Here is an 18501-nt window from a genome sequence, read left to right on the forward strand (position 1 = left end):
ATAGTTTGCTTACGATGAATTGGTCATCGTGATACTTTGGTGCATTCTACATTCCTTTTTTCCATCCCTTCGCTGACCAATCGTTGATCTCTACCAATCCTCCTATCTCCCTCACTCCGGGCTTGATGCCCTCGCCGACACTGGTATCATGGGCTCCAATGACCCACACGTTGTCTTTGCGCGAATATTCTCTCGTGCGAAGCATTGTATCCACTGCCTGTTCTGGGTCGGCGTGCATGCCTGACTTCGCATATGGTGGTCTCGCAGTGCGCTTGGGCTCTTTGAGAACGTCAAGGTGGTGGTAACAGTCACCAGCGAGCAGTACAAACGTACTCTCTTTGTCATTCGAGCTCGATGTTGTTCGCACTAGCATCATTTGATGGCCCGGAGAATGTCCTGGCGCGTCCACGATGTATGCTGAGCCGTCACCGAAGACGTCATATGCGCGATCAAACGCACCGAGACCAATCCATTCAGGCTTCTTTAGATCGACAGCAGCGTACTTTCCCTTTACCAAGCCTTCCATGACCTGACCTGCCCTCTTATCTCCTGCTTCTCTCAAAACATCGTCTGGTACATAGCTCTCTACAATCTTTCTGCTCCCATCAACTGGCAAAGTCTCGCTAAGCGTAGGAGCCTTCTCATCAACCGGATAACCAGGTCTCGCATATGTGCAGCAAGTTGGTCCAACCCACAACTCCGCCTCCTCAAACCCGGCTTTGGCTCCATCGCCGACATGATCAAAGTGCATGTGCGAGAAGATAACAGCCTTGACTTTCTCGGGCTGTTGATCAGGTGATCCATGCTCTTGCAGTATCTCGGCTGGAGACTTCGGTTCGCACTTGAAGTTTGGTAGAGCGCCTTCCACGAGAAGAGGCGGAAGGTTCTCCAGATCTTTTCGCATGCCTAGGTCGAAAATGTACTTATTCCCGGTGGCTGTGTGCTCGATGAGGAACACGTAATCTGGAGCATAGAACGACTTGCGTTTTCCATTCTCGTCTTTAGAGTCGTTCGGGTCTTGCGGCTTGTCCGGACCGGGAAGCAAGACCATGTCTGTAGGGATGTGTATGCCGCCGGCCTGAATGAGGAGGACTTTGCATGTTGCGGCGGATGACGGTATGGAATGCCATGGTAATTGATTTGATGACTCGAGCATGATTGTGCTAGATAAATTTTGCTATCGGGATGGAAGTGTGCTGTTGAAATGGGTACGTTTGAACAGACTGTATAGTTACTGGCCTTAGTATGACATGCCCTCGTATCGATGACGTCAATCACATCCATTTCCACTATTGTACCGTGTATTGCGTACAAGCCCGCTCAGATTCCAGCTGAAGCTTGAGAGTGGCAAGCTATAACCTATATCTCGTAAGCATACATGCGAAAGTATCCTGCTTGATTGCTGCATTTCGAGATCATGTCGGCGCCCGCGCACACATCCATCTTGTGGTGAGGTTCGAATCAAACTCGCGTGAGCGCCGACTTGTCTTGCTCTTCGGAAGATTGTATCGTCTTGTATGCTGGAACTTTTACACCTAGGCATTCCCATCACAGAATGACGGAAGGGCGACCCGAGAGGGTTTGGAAGGGCCTTTCACCGAATGCGGACTAGAGTGACGCGCTAGTCACGCGAGCAATCACCTGGGCAGACGCGTCTACCAGCTTCCTCTCATCTTCTCTTAGCACTCTTCTTCCCAGCTCATCTCGTACCGAAACGCAGCCGTTCACGGCAGCAGGTCCTTCGAGGTCATCTGAGGCATACGAATCCACTCGGTGGAAGTTGATCACTCGCACTAACCATGACAAACTCATCCCCTCAGCCTACAGCAGCTTCGCCTAATCCGCATAAGCCTCAACAAGTGCTGGAGGATTTCACAGAAGTCCCGACTCGAGGTTCCCAGCAGGTCCCCGTTCTGACACCAGCACTGCGATCTTCAGATCCCTACGCTCTACAATGGTTGCCCTCTCGTCCGCCAACTCCACCACAACCGACATCAGCACCTGTGCAAGGACTGCATTGTCCCCAGGCAGTCCCGTTTCAGCAACTTACCCTTGATGGTCTGAATAACGATGTTCTTGCCATCGTTATAGACTACATTCACGAGGAATCCACAATGCAGGTCTGCCACTGGAACTGGAATATCGGGCGCAAGGAACCGAAGACGGGCTTTGGCTTTCGTGCTAAAGGCACTTCGCTTTTCTGCCTGTCACTAGTGAGCAAGAGAATGCGAGCAATCTCTATTCCCAAGCTTTTCGCGCATGTTTTCCGTTGCGCCTCTTCCATGGGCGCCCTCAATCGACGCTTGAGAGATTTGGAAGGCAATCCGCTTATTCCATCCCTTCCTGAGGTTCTACCAGCCATCAAGTATGTATGGGTCTGTATTATGGATAGTTTGGGCATTCGGGTCGTTTCTATGCTAATCTCATAAATCCAAAGGGCTTGTGATATAGTCACCACGTCGAGAGGCAAGACAACATTCTGCAGGACTCGACTTGCCAAGGCTCTTCCGAAGATGGTGTCTCTCGTTGAGCTGTCCATTACACATCGTAAGGACGTCGATATATCCGGCCTACGAGCGACCTTCCAGCGCCATGAAGTTACTCTTCCCACGGTCCTACGTCTACGCATTCTGTCACATGGCGACTGGTCATTCCTGGTGGAGGCCTGTCCTAACACCGAAACACTGGCTCTTGAGTACAACCTTGGTCACGATGGTCTGATGGAGACGGTAGCAACTCTCAAGAGATTGAAACTTGTCGAAATTTGCTGTGACGCGTGGCAACTGGAAGACATACAACGCTTGCACCAGTATTTACCAGATCTCCAGAGCTTGGTCTTGAGAGGTGCAATTGGCCATGAACAGATCAGTGTACGAGCGCATAGTGCTACTCGTTGTAACGTTTTTTCATGTTAATTTATACTTAGAGTTTCGCAACCGCTTTCGGCTTGTTTCAGAGGCTCACCAATCTCTCCATTACTGCCAGGCAAGAGATCACCGATGAAGATGAGGAAGAGCAGTTCTCCGATGACGATTCAGGAGATGGCAGCGCCGTTGGGGATATGTATTGGGAACATGAGCTCGACGAAGAGCAAAGTTTCGTAGCTAGGAGTTTCTTCGAACACTGCCATGTACTCGAAACGCTGTCCCTGGTGCGCGTTGGCGAGACCACGCCGTGGTACCCCGTACGTGGAAACGATGGAGCTCTCGAGTCGGTTTACTCTCCACAAATGGACCGCCAGGCGTGGAATGATACCTACATGCTGGAAAGACAGGAACACGATGACGAGGGCTTCCCTAGGCTCTTCACCTTTCGCCGACAAACCGAGTACGATGAAAGCTGGGATAATCCTAGTTATGAGGATCAGAGTCGTGAGGCCACGGAGCACAGGGTAAGTGGAACCATTCTGTAAAGTCGAAATACATTTAACATATATCAGCTTAAGGAGCGAGACAGGTACTATGCTATCAAGCAGGAGGCTCTCGGGCTGGGCCTGTGGGAAGGAGACTCTAGATGGCATGGTTAACTCACGTACCGTCGCGTACATCGGCATACATGGATATGTCATTACTTGGCAGCCGGCTGAAAGATACTTGCCAACCCGCACAGAGATCTTTGTAGATTATATGACACTGCGATAAGCATCGCTACTTACCTTTCTATCAACGTGATCGATAACTTTTTCACGTACCCTCAATCGGCTCACTCCATCTTCCCCTACAAGACTGTGCACTTTTTCTTCGCCTTACACTCATCACACTCGCCGCCCTCCTCCTCTTGATATACCACCTCCAAGTTCTCCAAAAGGTCCGGGCATCGCGCACCTCTACGATTAGAATCCTGGCACCCGTTCAACGTAGTGTCCTCATGTGTTGGCCACTATTTCGAAGTCAGTATATGTCTTACATACATTTCGTATGTCTCGGATCTTACCTCAGCGTATGGGTCTGATTGATTAGCATCCTCTTTGGCACTTGGGCGTTGGCGGCCTGGTTTGTGGATAGGAGAAACATGGCCGCATGCGTACTTTGTAGGTCGGAGGTAGCACATCTGTAGTTACGGATGCTGTGGATTTGCAGTAGGTGGTAGGAGTAAAGTATTGGAGCTACAGCGATACCAATGAGTTGTAAGTCTAATGTGCGTGATCACCTGGGCAGTGTTCCTAATTGTTGATAAACCTGAGAAGTAAGAAGCGCTAAAACGAAGACCGGTGTGATATAGTGGCACCTTAGCGGAGACTTAGTGTGGCGTTCTAGTTAAGGTTTTCTTTGCGTGAATGGACATTGTTGCTCGGAGCTCTTCACAGCCTCCGCACGGCGCCTCCGCTAGCGTGGCCGCAACGATGGTCATGACACATCACCAGCACAGTGTACACAATGGTAGAAATTCAAGAATGCTTACAAGACAGACTATGTGTATAACCGCGGTAACAATCAATGCCAAACGCCAGATTGAAATCAACACAACGCTCGGCCAATCCGCCTCCGTAACCAAGTATAAAGTCGAATATATACACTTGAGATGAAGGTAAGGATATGCCAGCAAGCCAAGACCTACTTGGCCAGTATCGGTGCTGCCTTACCGGCCTTTTCTGCCGCAATATTCGCCAGCTTCTGGAGCTTCTCGGCGCGTACTTGGCGGAAGTATCGGAATAGCAAGATGAAGGAAAGCTCAATGCGCTCTTTGGTCATCATGAGGAAACCTTGGACGAGCAGGCCCTTGAGGATCTGGGGTCCGATGCCCTTGAATAGCGCCGCCGGGCCTTCGTGTTGTATGATGTATTGCATGACTTCGGTGAAGGACTTGAAAGGCTTTCCGTTCCGGGCTGGTGGGGGTTTCGATTGAAGACCGACTTTCGCGACGATGAGCGGCTGGGTTGCGATTGTGGCAAGCGTCTTGGACATGGCTCCGATGACTGACAGATGTTAGTAGCTTTCCTTGAATTATGGTAGTGGCCATGGCTTACGGAACGCCTCGAGGGGCTTCAGCGTCTTCTTTCCTGGGTACATGACTTCCCGTAATCGCTGGTACGCTCCGTATGTGATTGATGGGTTGATGACGAGCACCAGACTCGCCCTGAGTCCTCGCCAAAGCCCTGTCCAGCCGTCATCACCATTGACCACGTCCATAGCCGTAGCGATCATGCCCTTGCGCTCCGCCTTGCTCATGGTCTGTTGCCTCGTCGTTACGACTGCGACCGGGATTGTGAAAAGCTGGGCGAGCGCTCCCGCGAGCGCTCCAAGGGAGAGTTCGACCGGCGTGCTCGGTGACGTTTGAAGCGTGCGGTTCGCCATGTAGAGGCTGCGTACAACGGTATACCAGTAGAAATAAGCGAAGTTGGTCGATGCTACGCCGAGCAGAGAGCCTCCTATGCCGGCGTATAGTCCAGAAAGACCCTCCTGCGCAAAGACCTTCTGCAAGGCGTCGATGGCGCCATCGTAGTGTTCGTGGTCGGCGGGATTGGGGTCGTTGGACGTAGGCGAGCGCTTAACCTGGACCTGTAGTCGCGTCTTGATCCTGAGGTTGTGTTAGTATCTTTGCGTTCTGCCCAAAAAGGCTCGGGGAATCTGCGACGTACAAATCTAGGGGGTAGACAAGGGTGTTTGCGATGACGGCACCAGCGGCGCCTGCGACAGCATTACCCCATGGTGGAAGAGTTTCTACCTTTGACTGGCCGGCCATGGTGGTAGTCGAGCACAATTGCTAAGGCTCGGCGAGGTGTTGCGACTGCGGAGTGTGTGACGGGCGGAGGATATGGTGTGGAATCAGCGACTAATTCGGACTATCTCATCATGACAGTAATAATCTGAAGACTGGAGATAGCAGCATCGGAAGTTAGAAAAAGCGGGCAGGGGACGTTCATGGTGCCCGCAACGCGATAGCGCTGTCGCATGCATGGCTGACCTCTCCCGAGGTCCTAGAGGCCGAGGTTCAGGTTCGGATGACGACACACCCTGCTCCCTTGGACCTTCCTTCACCGCAGCCGCTGTCGATCACTTCGGTGAAAGTGAGCAAGCCGTGCCTGGCTGGATATGCCTCTCACGTGGAAGGAGACGTCTAGATTCGTCACTTATGCGCTGGAACTGGCTGTTCCTGCTGCAACTGGCAGTCGCGACGGCCGTTTGGCAGGAACGTGCGTCGCGCTAAAGACTCCGCCCCAGATCACAACACCACAACACCAAAGCACCATCACAGCTTCTTAGTGCGCCTTGACTCCACTCACCCATAGTCAGTCGCATCGCTATGGCACAACGCAAGTAGCTTCGTCGTCGCTGCTAGTATTGGTCAAATTTCTCTTACCGTGTCCTGTCTCAAGCCATTTACGATGGCTGACCGGGCTACTGAGATTGAGGCTTACAAGGCGGCCGCAAGCGTATGTGATACAGACAACTAACTTCTCGCTGCAACATCAAGTCCCGCGTTGTAGCTCCAACTAATCAAGCTGCCAGGACTATCGCTCGCGGGTTGACAAAGCCGCTACCAAGGATGAAGCATTCAGTCTCGCAATTAGCGTGGCCGAGAACCTCATGGAAGCGATCCAACTATCGTCAAACCCAGACGAAAGGAAGGAGCTCAAGGCGCAATGCAGCGACATGTTGACTCGTGCCGATCGCATCAAGGCCGATGAAACATGGACACCTCTAGTCAAACCCCAGTCCTCCAGCTCCAGAGATGAGCGAGTAGGTCAATGGGCCAAAGAGGTCGCCGGGACTGCAACTCCAGGTACAACCTTTGAAGACTCGACTTCGCGTTCAAACACGTCCCGCTGGGCTCTTTCTTCGACTACAGGACCTATCGACGGTCCAGCAGCTTCAGGTAAATCATCAGCTTCTTCGTTCTCGGCATTCGTTCATCAGTCAGATCTCTCTTCAGCCGTTCCTTCTTTCCAGCAAGATGCGCGCCGAGATCTAATGCCGCTTATTGATCTTTCGGATGACGCCTTTCCAATCGATGTACCAAGTGCAGTCACTGATGCGTCACACGAAGATAGCTCAAACGCCAAAATTGACCGTGACAACCATCCGAAGAACGGACACGAGTTCGTGTTGAATTCATCTGCAGTGCCACAGCCCTCTAGCGCAGAGTCCCAGCCTGGAGTACCCGAGTCGCAAACAGCAGCTCTAACGCCCTCAACCGCACCTCATTCTCAGATACACAGGCTACGAGAGCCGATTTCAAGCAGGAAACTACCCACAAAAGAAAGCATCATTTTGTTGAAGGCTTCGACAGTCAATGGCTTCAAGTTTCCACCTTGGGACAAGACTCCATCTGCGGATGAATTCATATCCGAGGGCGAGGCAGTTTACACGTACGTTACCCGATGGTCATGTCGGGGTCATTCAGACATACTGATAGCGACAGGGATACACGAGATCTGAGTCTGTCTTCATACCAACAGCAGTTCTTTCTCGGTTGGCTGCGTGCCAAAGAAGCTGTGCCGCCACCCTCGCAGTTCCCCAACGGTAGGGCTGGTATCGGGCCCTTGATGTCTAGCACGAGGCCTCTCGATCTTGTACAGGATGCAGCTTCAGATTGCTCGGTGGTCACAAGCTTATGCGCTGGTATTGCTCGCTCAGAACGCGGTCACGATCAGGTTTGCCATCCTCGGAAATTCTGCAGTATCGGTACTAACCGTGGCAGATGCTCACGAACAAGATATATCCATATGACAAGCACCTTGGAAAGCCGTTGAACTCGTCTAATGGCAAGTACATCGTACGACTCAACTTCAACGGCTGTTGGAGAAAGGTGGTTATCGACGATCGACTACCTGTCTCAAAGACACATCGTCTGCTTCATGTTTTCGACCGCCGTAATCCAGCCCTCTTATGGCCAGCACTACTTGAGAAAGCATACCTGAAAGTTCGCGGCGGTTACGATTTCCCTGGAAGCAACTCGTGCAGTGATCTCTGGACCTTGACGGGCTGGATACCAGAACAGGTCTTCTTGCAAGAGTAAGTTGTTTCTTCTCTAATCCCATAGCTGACCATACTAACTCTTATAGGGCCGATACGGTTCCAGATCAGATATGGAAGCGCATACACAACGCCTTCCTGTACGGCGATGTTCTGGTCACAGCAGGTACTGGCAAGATGTCGACCAGGCAGGAGCGTGAACTTGGTCTCGAGGGCCAACACAGTTACGTCGTGCTGGATATGAGGGAGACAGAGCATGATCGACTGTTGCTCGTCAAGAATCCATGGGTCGAAGGCAAAGGCTGGCGCGGCCCTCGCCCTTCGGCTGTGACGACCATGGATCCGCCTGCTTCTACCTCCAGTCGTAGTTCTAACTACAGCCTTGAGAGTTATCACAGGGATAGCGTCCCCACTCAGGATCGGCCGCATCCAACGACATTCTGGATTGGATTAGAGCAGGTCATACAACACTTCGAGAGCCTGTATCTCAATTGGAACCCTGGTCTTTTCCGCTATCGACAAGACATTCATTTTGAGTGGAACATAGAATCATCGTCGCCAGGCGGTTGCATTGTCAAACATCCACAATTCGCCTTTACGTCCAAAGGTGCCGGACCTGTATGGTTCCTCCTTAGTCGCCATTTCCGAGACGTACCAGCAGTCACCAAAGAGGAGTCAGATGCGTTCAACGACGGAAGCATTCGTCCCGACACTCAGGTCAACACCCACGGGGATGCACCGAAGGGATACATGAGCATATACATTTGCAACGGCCAGGGAGAACGCCTATACATGAAGGACACATACCTGGAATCGAGCGACTACGTTACTACACCGCAGTGTCTTCTTCGCAGTGACGCGGATGCCAGCTCGACATACACAGTGGTGATTGATCAAGACGACTTACCTCCATCACTGTACACTTTCTCCTTGTCTGCGTTTGCGAACTTTCCGATTACACTGGAACAGGCGGCGCAGCGGTACCCGTCGCAAAAGACTGAGGAAGGTGCATGGACAAGGCAGACGGCCGGTGGTGGTACAGACTCATCGAAATATTTCGACAATCCTCAGTATTCGCTCACTGTCCGCGAGCGTAGCTCGCTGGCCATCTTACTCACCAGCACGAACCATGAACATCCCCTACACGTCAAACTTGCTCTAGGATACGGAAAGAGGTTATATCGCTTGCAGAGTCGCGATGTGCTAGCAGACTCGGGTGACCATCGCAGTGGATGTGTCCTCGCAGAGATCAAAGACCTTCAACCAGGCTCCTACACAATCATTTGCTCCTTGTTTGAAGCTGGTCTGACTGGTGACTACCAACTCCGAGTTGACAGCACAAGCGAGGTGGTGTTGAAGCAAGTGCCGCGCGACGGGGCGGGATTGCTCTCGATGAAGCTCGCTCCGGCGTGCTTTGGTGCCAGCATACACAAAGTTGCTGCCCCATTGTGGCCTAGGCGCTTAGCTTCGTATACCATCATCGCCAGATTCTCGAAAGCAACGAGCCCTCGCGCCGTCGATTTGGGCAAGCTAGCGCGCAGTCCGTTCCGATTGAGTGTCGAGATGGGTCGAGGCCCGGAGCGCAAGTTCATCATCGCAAGTGAGCAAGGAGAGTACTCTGACACTGCTACGGTTCGGTCCGAGAGCGTCAACATCGATCCGAAGCTCGGGATGCAAGGCGAACTATGGCTCGTTCTTGATAGGCTGTCAGGCTCTGGGGGGCCGGTAGAGGAATGGTACGATGTGGAAATCTACACCGACACGCCCAAGGCCTGCGAGATTGGCGTATGGCGGGAATGGGATGATTGATGACTTTACGATAGCGCAGGGTACGATGGACGGCGTTTAGGGGTGGCCGACGGTCATTTGCACTGTCGATCAAATCGATCACGCATTAGCCTGCACGACTGGAGCTTTGGCGTCGTTGTGTGCATTTATTGGAAGCGAGAACGTCAGGCTGCACCATCACGCTTGAGTTGATGAATTTGCGTCTCAGAAAAATAGATCATGAGTTCTCTTACACATCTCATGCGGTTCCACGTGTGTGAAGTGGGCTATTTGTAGTTGTGAAACCTGGTAGGGGGGAGAGTCGGGTGGCGAGACTGCACCCAATCAAGCGATGCACGATCTGTTATGCATGTCCCTATTGCGCGTTTCGACCTTGCAGCAGACGCGCATCTTGGGATTAGAGGCACGATAACGGCACGCTAAGCAGAAGAACAGCAGCCCCTGCAACTTGAGATAACCACCCAACTTGCATGTGCATGCTGTTTTCCACCTGCTACTGTTCCCCTTCTCTCTCCACTACCCCGCTGCGACCAGGTTGAAGGCTATCGGCTGCGCTACGTCAGAGCTCCGGCGCGTGCCAAGGGAACCCGAAAAGCGCACCGCCTCAACACCTGACGCCATCATCGATCGTTACCTAGATATAGCTTCGCGCTCCTATCTCCACTTACTATTACTCTCTTGAGTAAAACCTATATCCCAGCAACCATGGCGGACCTTGCGCCAGAGAAGGCCCAACCGGGCTCTGCAACCACGTCCGCCCTCAACTCGCGGGACAATTCGCGGGCTGCCACACCGTCAAGCGCTGCCGTTGAGAAGGCTCCGGATGACAGCTCCAAGTTCAAGACCTTCCTGGGCATTTTGAGGAGGTAACGTAGCACCATCCGGTCACAGCAGACGCGCGAAAGCTAACTCCGTCCTTCTCCAGGTTTATTGGCGTCTCCGACCTCGCTGCTGTCCGCTTCTCCCTCCCCGCACAACTCCTCGAACCAAGGCCAAACCTGGGTACGTTTTATGAATATAGAACTGCGATGGCTAGCCTCGCAAGTCGCTGTATCCGGACTATCGTCTGACAGAGAGCAGAGTACTGGCACTACTTGGACAGGCCTGACACATTCATCAGGTTAGCATAAGCCAGATGCACACTGCAGGAGTGGTTACTGACCTCCACAGTATCGGAGATTCGGATGATGATCTGGGGCGCATGCTGGGGTGCTTGCGCTTCTGGTTTACCAAGGACCTGGTATGAGGCACGCTCCGGTGAGGAAGGCATAGCTAATGCTGGAACAGAAATACGTCAAGGGCAAGCCTTGCAAGCCCTACAACTCTACTTTGGGCGAGTTCTTCAGGGTACGCTTCCGTCGGAAATTACACGAGCTGGTTACTGACTCTCGCAGTGCAACTGGAAGATCGAAGACACCCACCCCACCCTCAAGACCCCCAACTCGGCTCCCTCGAGCGCCTCCAACAGCGTCAAAGGCGATGGCAAGACCGTCACCGTCTCCTACCTCACCGAGCAAACCTCCCACCACCCTCCTGTCTCCGCCTTCTATGTCGACTGTCCCGAGAAGGGCATCAGTGCGCGCGGTTATGATCAACTGAGCGCCAAGTTCACAGGTACAAGTGTACGAGTGGTGGCTGGAGCGCACAACCTGGGTATCTTCATCACCCTGAAGAACCGAGGCAATGAGGAGTACCAACTCACTCACCCAGCCGCCTACCTTGGGGGTATTCTGCGAGGTAGGCTATGAGAGCATATAAGTACCGTAACGGTGCTGACCTTTTATACAGGCTCCCTCAATGTCTCTGTCGCGGACAGCTGCTTCGTTACCTGCCCAAAGACCGGACTGAAGGTCATCCTAGAATACCAGGAGGAAGGCTGGCTCGGCCGATCACAAAACAAGGTCTTGGGTGTCATCTTCAAGTACGACCCCAACAACGATTCGATTACCAAGATCAAGGATGTCGCGGAGAAGGACGTCCTCGCGCGGATAGAGGGCAACTGGCAGGACAAGGTCTACTATACCCTTGGCAGCAAGCCATTTGCTAAGGTCGCTGTAAGTACACTGAGCGGCGGTCTGGATCACAGCCTAACATCAAGCAGGAGAAGAACCTCATCATCGACCTCAACCCGCTTGACCCCGTAGCCAAGATCGTCCCACCGCTCGAGCAGCAGCTTCCCAACGAGTCCCTCAAGTTTTGGGACGGCGTCACGAATGCCATAGTAGGCAAGCAATATGGACTGGCGACGAACCTCAAGACCGAAATAGAAGAGAAGCAACGGCAGAAGGCTGCAGAGCGAAAGGCGGCGGAGAAAGAGTGGAAGCCACGATTTTTCACCGGCGCAGTCACACCTGTCGGTAGGCCAGACCTCACCAAGGACGGCGAGGAAGCGCTCAAGGGCCTGCACGCAGAGAACTATCAACTGCCACCAAACGAGGAATACGCCGCGTTTTGATCGAATCCGCTCGTTTCGCATACTTACCTTGGGAAGACATTGCAGAACCCGGACGAACCAGTACAATAGGACCTTCACTACGATATCCATTACATCTTGACACTTTGGGGAACATGACACCCTCATTTGGCATCATTTACAACTTCGGCACGCGTTTTGTTGGTTAAGAAGGGGAGCATGGCTAGTTCGGCGTTCCGTACATAACATTTGGGGACTTACACATATGGTGTCTGTGTCTTTTCTGTCACGATTATCTTACGAATAGATCTCTCAGACTGCTTGCCTTGTTAGAGGCTTTCTGTCGGTTGACGCCCTTCAGTGGGAACTTTGACTTCTCCAACGGTTATCCAAATGCGCCTACTTTATTCCCACGCAACAAGTTGAGCAAGCTATCGCGACCAGTTTGACGAGAGTATAGAAGACTAAGTGGCAGTTGGAATCTGAATCATGTGCAAGGGCATGCATATGAGGTATCCAAGGTGCATTTAAACCGTGTTGTTTGGACAGTCTGGTCTGGATGTAGACTCCAGAATGGTGTTTTAGCTTGAGTTGATGAGACACGAGTTGAGAGTCGGCCTCTGGATTGCTGAGTAGAAGGGATTGAACAATGTCTTATTCCATCTTTCAGCTTCATCGTATTGATGGAGTACCATTACAAATCAGTCAAGTTTATCGAGCGGACTAAATCGTTGCCTCGTACGCATATTACGCGTATAAACATATGTGCGCGCGTTTTTTCTGCGATTTCTCACGTCCCAACGAGACATGATGTTGAAAAGAGACTGTGACGCGTTATTGAAAGGCAAAAATTACGCGTTGTGCAGTGTTATGATTTTTCGATCGGTTTGGTGACATGCTTTATCGTGAAGAAATTGAACACCAAAAACCCGAGGTTTTTGTCAGTACTTACGTCGGCCACATACATCACCAAAGCAACCTACGTAACAGTCACTGGGTTCATCACATTACGCGGCTCAGCTCATAAGTTCTAGTATTTTATTGTATTTTTTTGTACGATTTTGATGTGTTTTTGATGCCGACCCAAGCGATGTCGCGACAGGATCATGAGTCGAAGAGACATACTTGAGCGGCCCTAAAGAAAAAAGTATCGCGAGCTCCAAACGACAGCTGCATGACGAGCCGCCGCGGTAGATCTGCAGGCGACAATGGAAGATCTAAATAACGCCGCCGGTGTCTGCCACGCAATGCAATGCCATCGCCCTTCGTAAACGTGCTATGATCGGTAACCCATCGTACGCCACAGACTCCGCCAGTACTAATATACACAAGAATATACACAAGGTACTACATGCCATATCAAAGGCAACCACTGCAGCGCATGTGAGTGTGGTTGAGCAGGACGTCGTGAAACGCCACCTCGTAAACGTCCGGGAGAAGCGACGTCATTAAGCGATGTCGTGATACAAACAGCGCGATCACTGCAAACCAGCCTTATTGGTCTTGACAGTGTGGGGAATAGGCTTTAGGATGCCCTTGTTGTCGCCAGCACCCAGAGCTTCACCGTTGGACCATCCCATTTTCATCATCAAGGCATGGCCCTTGCTCTCAGGACCGAGCTCTGGCGCATTCGCACCGACAGTCTCGCCATCTTTGTAGCCCAGTTGAGGACGTGTGCGCGCACCGCCTTGCTTGTGCTTGACGGTAGAATACTTGCCCGGACGGCCGCCACCTCCACCCTCAGAGTAAAGAGGACCTTTGAGGCGTTTCTGGAAACCCTTCTTCGCAATCGCAATATCGAATTCGTCGTCCGTATAGGTGCGGGTACGGTTGGTCTTGGACAGGATGGTGAACCTGTCCATACCACTTCCCCGAGAACGCGAGTTCAGGTTGAAGAATGAAGCAGCTTGATGGACGGTGGCGCGGCGATAAGCCTCCATGGGTGGGAGAGACAATGTCTGCATGTCGCCTAGCAAGAACTCACGAAGCTCTTCGACAATGTCTTCCATATCGAGGCCACCCTGGTACTTGACCTTGAGGTTGGGGCCCTTGCCCTTGCGACCTAACAAGCCTTGTTGACGCAACTCTTCGCGCTCGGCCTTCTTCACACGCTTCTTGGCCCTGTCGTTCGCCCACGCGCTTTGCAACTGCTCGTTCAGATCTGAGTCATCCAATTCTGGCGGTGGCTGACCACGACGACCCTTCTTCTTGGGTTTAAGCGATGGGCGCTCAGTGTCCATGATGTCAAAGCCGCCATATGGATCCATTTCAAGGGCCGCGACCATGGCAGAAGCAGAGGGGAAAGTAGGTTCTCTCTTGCCCCGGCCGCGTCCCTTTCCCTTTTTGTTGGACCTGCCGTAACCGCCATATGAGTAGTTCTTAGATGGGCCCGATCCACCAAAATATTCATCGCCACCATAGAGCATCACTTCGTCGCCACCCAGACCAAGCTCTTCTTGCTTCTGCAAGACCTTTGCGATGGTCTCATCATCCCAGTCTTCAGCTTCTTCATCTTCATCGTCCTCATCCTCGGAGTCGTCCTCGGAGTCGCTGCTGGAGAGCATTTGCTGCTCACGCTCGTGAGCTTCTGCCTCAAACGCTTTGATCAGTAGCTTCTCGTCACCAGACTTGAGGTGTGTAGGTGAGATCCAGCGAGCTTCGTCTATTATCGAATCTTCGTATACGCAGAGATATTGGAGGCCACTCTTGCGCATGCGTTTTGATAGAATCCGAACGACTTTGTCCGCGACGTCTGATGCGGTGTCCATGTCGTCGAAATCCTGCAGCATATCTGAGTCCCACTCCTCAGTGCCATCGCCTGCATCTTCGTTGCCACCATCTTCGCTTCCAGAAGCTGACTCCCAATCATTATGACTGCCCGCATCCAGATCCATCTCACGACGTGCGAAGCCAGACGAAGCCATCATATCTTCGGTAAGACCAAACTCCTCCATGTTCTGCATGTAGTCATCTATCGCGGCGTCGCGAGGGTTTACCTCGCCGCGCAGATAGGCGTCCATGTCAGGGCGGGCATTGCCAGGCAACCATCCGACATTTGGTTTGCTCCGGTGTTGCCACTCGGTAGTTGTGCCTTCCCACGCGGGTCTGCCTCCTCTTCGCTTTGAAAACTGGGCTTGATCAACGTCATCGGCATCAGAATCCACCTCTACCTCCAGCTGGGATGTAGCGTTGCCTCGAATGCTAAGCTCAACCGATACTGGAAGCTTGGCTGTCGATGCCACGGATGTATTGTCGGTAGTAGAGGTAGCGGTGAGCTCGGGTGTCTGAACAGATGGCGTCTCTGTTGAAGCAGTCGGCTGTGATGGTCGCGCCGTCGCGTGTGCGGATGATGTTGGAGGCGGCTTCGCAGTAGAGGTGACTTTGGGTGCCTGTTGAGAGGACGAGGTGGCAGCAGGCGCAGCTGGTGGCTGGTTTCCACGGCCTCTGAATAGCACTTCGTCGGCGCTCGAAGATGAAGCCTCAGAAGGCGCGGGCGAGGGACTGCGAATGGCCATGTGTGCCATTGCTGACGTGTTGTCGGGCGTGGAGGAGGGCGAGGATGGTGTAATGGATTCAGCGCTGGATTCAGATGAGACGTGGGCCGTCTCTGCGTCGGGCGTGAGTTTCTTCAGCGTGCCTTCGAGGTGGCCGGCGCTTATGAACTCGATGGGCATGTGTCGCAATTTCTTGCCAGCTTCAAACGCAGCGGTGCGGTGACTTGACATCCATTTCGCCTCGTCTTTGAGGGAGAACTTGGAGGCGGTCGCGGCTGTGACGGTCAATACAGCCCAATCTCAATGTGGCGATTGGGGAAAGAGCGCAAACGTACTCTCCTCATGTACTGGCCATGATTGGTATGAGTGGCGTTTGGACTGCGCGCGCTGCGGTGTGCCCTTGGCCGAGCCGCCTTTGGCCTTGCTCTTGCCCTTTTTGCCCTTCGACATAGCGACAGCGGTGCGACAAGCTTTTTGCGGTGGAAACGAAGGAAATGAGAAAAGAACGGTGTTGGGGAGGGTTTGGAGATGATGCGCTCTTCGATGTCTCCAAGGGTCGCGAGTGGCGCGGGGCTAGTAATGATGCGCAGGGTTAGCTTAGCGGAGCTTATGACGATGGAGCCGCTGGTTATCGCTCTCTGGAGATGCGTGGACAGCGCGCCAGCAGCTTCTGAGCATGGAAGTCATCGTAGAGTGAATGAATGAGATGCGCTTTAATCGCGGTGATGTATACATGGGTTGCGCATACTCCAGCCAACGCATCCCAGGAACGTGATTGCCACGCAGTGACACAGCCAGGTGATAGCACCGCAGGCCCCTCCCCCGCGGAACCTGGGTTCGTAGAGCCGCATCTGACCCTCTGCAGCTGGCTGCACCAACCCACGAAGCTCCACATCGTGTTGCTTCTTTACATCAACCCACCGTCTGGTATCGTGGGTATGTGCAAATAGTTGTGGCAAGTACGAACGCGTGCAGTCAGCTCTAGGCAACCTCATCTCGGCACCTCCGCATCACCTCCGCATCCATCGTCGCCCTGGCCACAACACCTTCTGTTGCAGCCATCATGCATGACTTCGAGCGCGTCAGCCGCAACATCGTCCGCACCTTCTACGACCCCCCTCCTACAAACGACTCTAACGACCCCATATGGCTGCTAGGCCAGCGTTACGACCCCCGGCCGCCGCCGTCCAAGCCTACGCCCACTGATTCCCCAGCTGCCGGGACGCCTGCACCCACGCCCTTGTCCGAACGCAACGAAGACGAAAGCTGGATAAGAACCAGCATCGAAGAGACCGAACGCAAGGAAGCTCCAAATGGCGAGGATCCAGCACAATACGGCAACTGGCCCTCTGCCTTCCTCGACGACTTCGAGTCGCGCATCTGGATGACCTATCGGTCTGGCTTTGCACCGATCCAGAAGAGTCAGGACCCAAAGGCAACGAGCGCTATGAGTTTCCGCGTGCGCATGCAGAATCTCGCCTCGCCTGGGTTCACGTCGGATACGGGCTTTGGCTGCATGATCAGGAGCGGGCAGTGCATACTCGCCAACGCGCTGCAGATGCTACGTCTTGGACGGGACTGGAGATACCAAGAGAAGCCTGATGTGCCTGAGCACTATGAAATACTCTCGCTCTTTGCCGACGATCCGAAAGCGCCCTTCTCTATCCACCGCTTCGTCGAGCACGGCGCTGCTGTATGTGGAAAGTACCCTGGCGAGTGGTTCGGTCCCTCAGCCGCAGCACGGTGCATACAGGATCTAGTGCACAAGTACAAGGAAGCTGGACTGAGAGTATACGTATCCGGTGACGGCGCCGACGTGTATGAAGATAAGCTGAAGCAAATCGCCGTGGACGACGACGGAGAATGGCGACCTACGCTAATCCTCGTCGGCACAAGGTTGGGCATCGACAAGATCACTCCAGTGTACTGGGAGGCGCTGAAGGCGAGCCTGCAGATGAAGCAGAGCATTGGCATTGCAGGGTGAGGCGCAACAAGTGTCTGTCATACTTCGAGACGAGTTATACTAACTGTTCGCAGGGGCCGCCCTTCAGCATCACATTACTTCGTAGCTACGCAGGCGAATAACTTCTTCTACCTTGATCCCCACAGCACGCGCCCACTCTTACCCTACCGCTCTCCTTCGTCATCCACTGAAGACCAGGAAACAGCCGCTCCTTCCACACTAGAAGCTTCAGCAACGTCCACCTCGTCATCCACAACCATCGTCCCTTCATCAAATTCATCATCTTACTCCGCAGAAGAACTCGCCTCTTGCCATACGCGCCGCATCCGCCGTCTCCAGATTCGCGAGATGGACCCCTCCATGCTTCTCGCCTTCCTCATAACGTCACAAGAGGACTACGATAACTGGAAAGAAGGTGTTCGCAGCGTGCAAGGCAAGAGTGTGGTGCACGTGCAGGACAAAGAGCCGGCGCCGCGGGGACAAGAAAGAGAGGGTGCTATTGACGAGGTCGAGAGTTGGGACGAAGATGGCTTGCAATAGGCAACTGCCGTCTCGATTGCTATGGCGTTTTCTGTTGGGTTTCGCAATGATATCAATACGGGTACATGCATGTCTGGAGTCATGGGATTCGAGGGTTTGGTACGTGTATATCCGTGAATGACGCGTTTTGGTGCGCAATCCATAAATCCATAAATCTTGGTAATGTTTGCTAAGGTGCCGACGCTTCCAAGGTTGCCATGTGGAAACTCGTGCTTGTCGCTTCAGTTCTGGATTTCACTCGTTCCTGTCGCTGGGCGCCTACGTCATCTAGACCGAATTCGTCAAACGCGCGGTTCCTCCGGTTTCGTCAAGATATCATGAAAGACGCGTTCGGCGCGTGTTCGTAGATCACGGCGCGTGACCCCCAGCCACGCGTCGATATCGCGT

At 53.0% G+C, this 18501-nt stretch overlaps 7 protein-coding genes across 7 annotated transcripts; 4 read left to right on the forward strand and 3 right to left on the reverse strand.

Moving 5' to 3' along the window:
* Window positions 1-46: 46 nt before the first annotated feature.
* Window positions 47-1156, reverse strand: J4E84_000846 (uncharacterized protein; the record flags this gene model as incomplete). The annotated part of the gene is made up of 1 exon (XM_049383481.1): window positions 47-1156. The coding sequence occupies one exon, from the start codon at window positions 1154-1156 to the stop codon at window positions 47-49; it is 1110 nt and encodes a 369-aa protein (XP_049248999.1).
* Window positions 1157-2513: 1357 nt separating this feature from the next.
* J4E84_000847 (uncharacterized protein) lies at window positions 2514-3526 on the forward strand (the record flags this gene model as incomplete). Its single annotated transcript, XM_049383482.1, has 3 exons — window positions 2514-2729; window positions 2927-3391; window positions 3440-3526. The coding sequence occupies 3 exons, from the start codon at window positions 2514-2516 to the stop codon at window positions 3524-3526; spliced, it is 768 nt and encodes a 255-aa protein (XP_049249000.1).
* Window positions 3527-4553: 1027 nt separating this feature from the next.
* On the reverse strand, window positions 4554-5682 carry J4E84_000848 (uncharacterized protein; the record flags this gene model as incomplete). Its single annotated transcript, XM_049383483.1, has 3 exons — window positions 4554-4915; window positions 4967-5517; window positions 5579-5682. The coding sequence occupies 3 exons, from the start codon at window positions 5680-5682 to the stop codon at window positions 4554-4556; spliced, it is 1017 nt and encodes a 338-aa protein (XP_049249001.1).
* Window positions 5683-6325: 643 nt separating this feature from the next.
* J4E84_000849 (uncharacterized protein) lies at window positions 6326-9725 on the forward strand (the record flags this gene model as incomplete). The annotated part of the gene is made up of 5 exons (XM_049383484.1): window positions 6326-6373; window positions 6450-7309; window positions 7363-7594; window positions 7642-7955; window positions 8006-9725. 5 exons carry the CDS (start codon window positions 6326-6328, stop codon window positions 9723-9725), a joined length of 3174 nt encoding a protein of 1057 aa, XP_049249002.1.
* Window positions 9726-10409: 684 nt separating this feature from the next.
* J4E84_000850 (uncharacterized protein) lies at window positions 10410-12159 on the forward strand (the record flags this gene model as incomplete). Its single annotated transcript, XM_049383485.1, has 8 exons — window positions 10410-10570; window positions 10630-10706; window positions 10782-10824; window positions 10875-10944; window positions 10992-11051; window positions 11099-11441; window positions 11493-11758; window positions 11806-12159. The coding sequence occupies 8 exons, from the start codon at window positions 10410-10412 to the stop codon at window positions 12157-12159; spliced, it is 1374 nt and encodes a 457-aa protein (XP_049249003.1).
* Window positions 12160-13595: 1436 nt separating this feature from the next.
* J4E84_000851 (uncharacterized protein) lies at window positions 13596-16061 on the reverse strand (the record flags this gene model as incomplete). Its single annotated transcript, XM_049383486.1, has 2 exons — window positions 13596-15886; window positions 15947-16061. The coding sequence occupies 2 exons, from the start codon at window positions 16059-16061 to the stop codon at window positions 13596-13598; spliced, it is 2406 nt and encodes an 801-aa protein (XP_049249004.1).
* A 613-nt stretch (window positions 16062-16674) lies between these two features.
* On the forward strand, window positions 16675-18114 carry ATG4 (Cysteine protease atg4; the record flags this gene model as incomplete). Its single annotated transcript, XM_049383487.1, has 2 exons — window positions 16675-17591; window positions 17649-18114. The coding sequence occupies 2 exons, from the start codon at window positions 16675-16677 to the stop codon at window positions 18112-18114; spliced, it is 1383 nt and encodes a 460-aa protein (XP_049249005.1).
* Between the last annotated feature and the right edge of the window lie 387 nt (window positions 18115-18501).

This window comes from Alternaria hordeiaustralica, assembly GCF_023758085.1.
Source record: "Alternaria hordeiaustralica strain BMP 2776 chromosome Unknown scaffold_1, whole genome shotgun sequence".
Classification (NCBI taxonomy): Eukaryota; Fungi; Ascomycota; class Dothideomycetes; order Pleosporales; family Pleosporaceae; genus Alternaria; species Alternaria hordeiaustralica.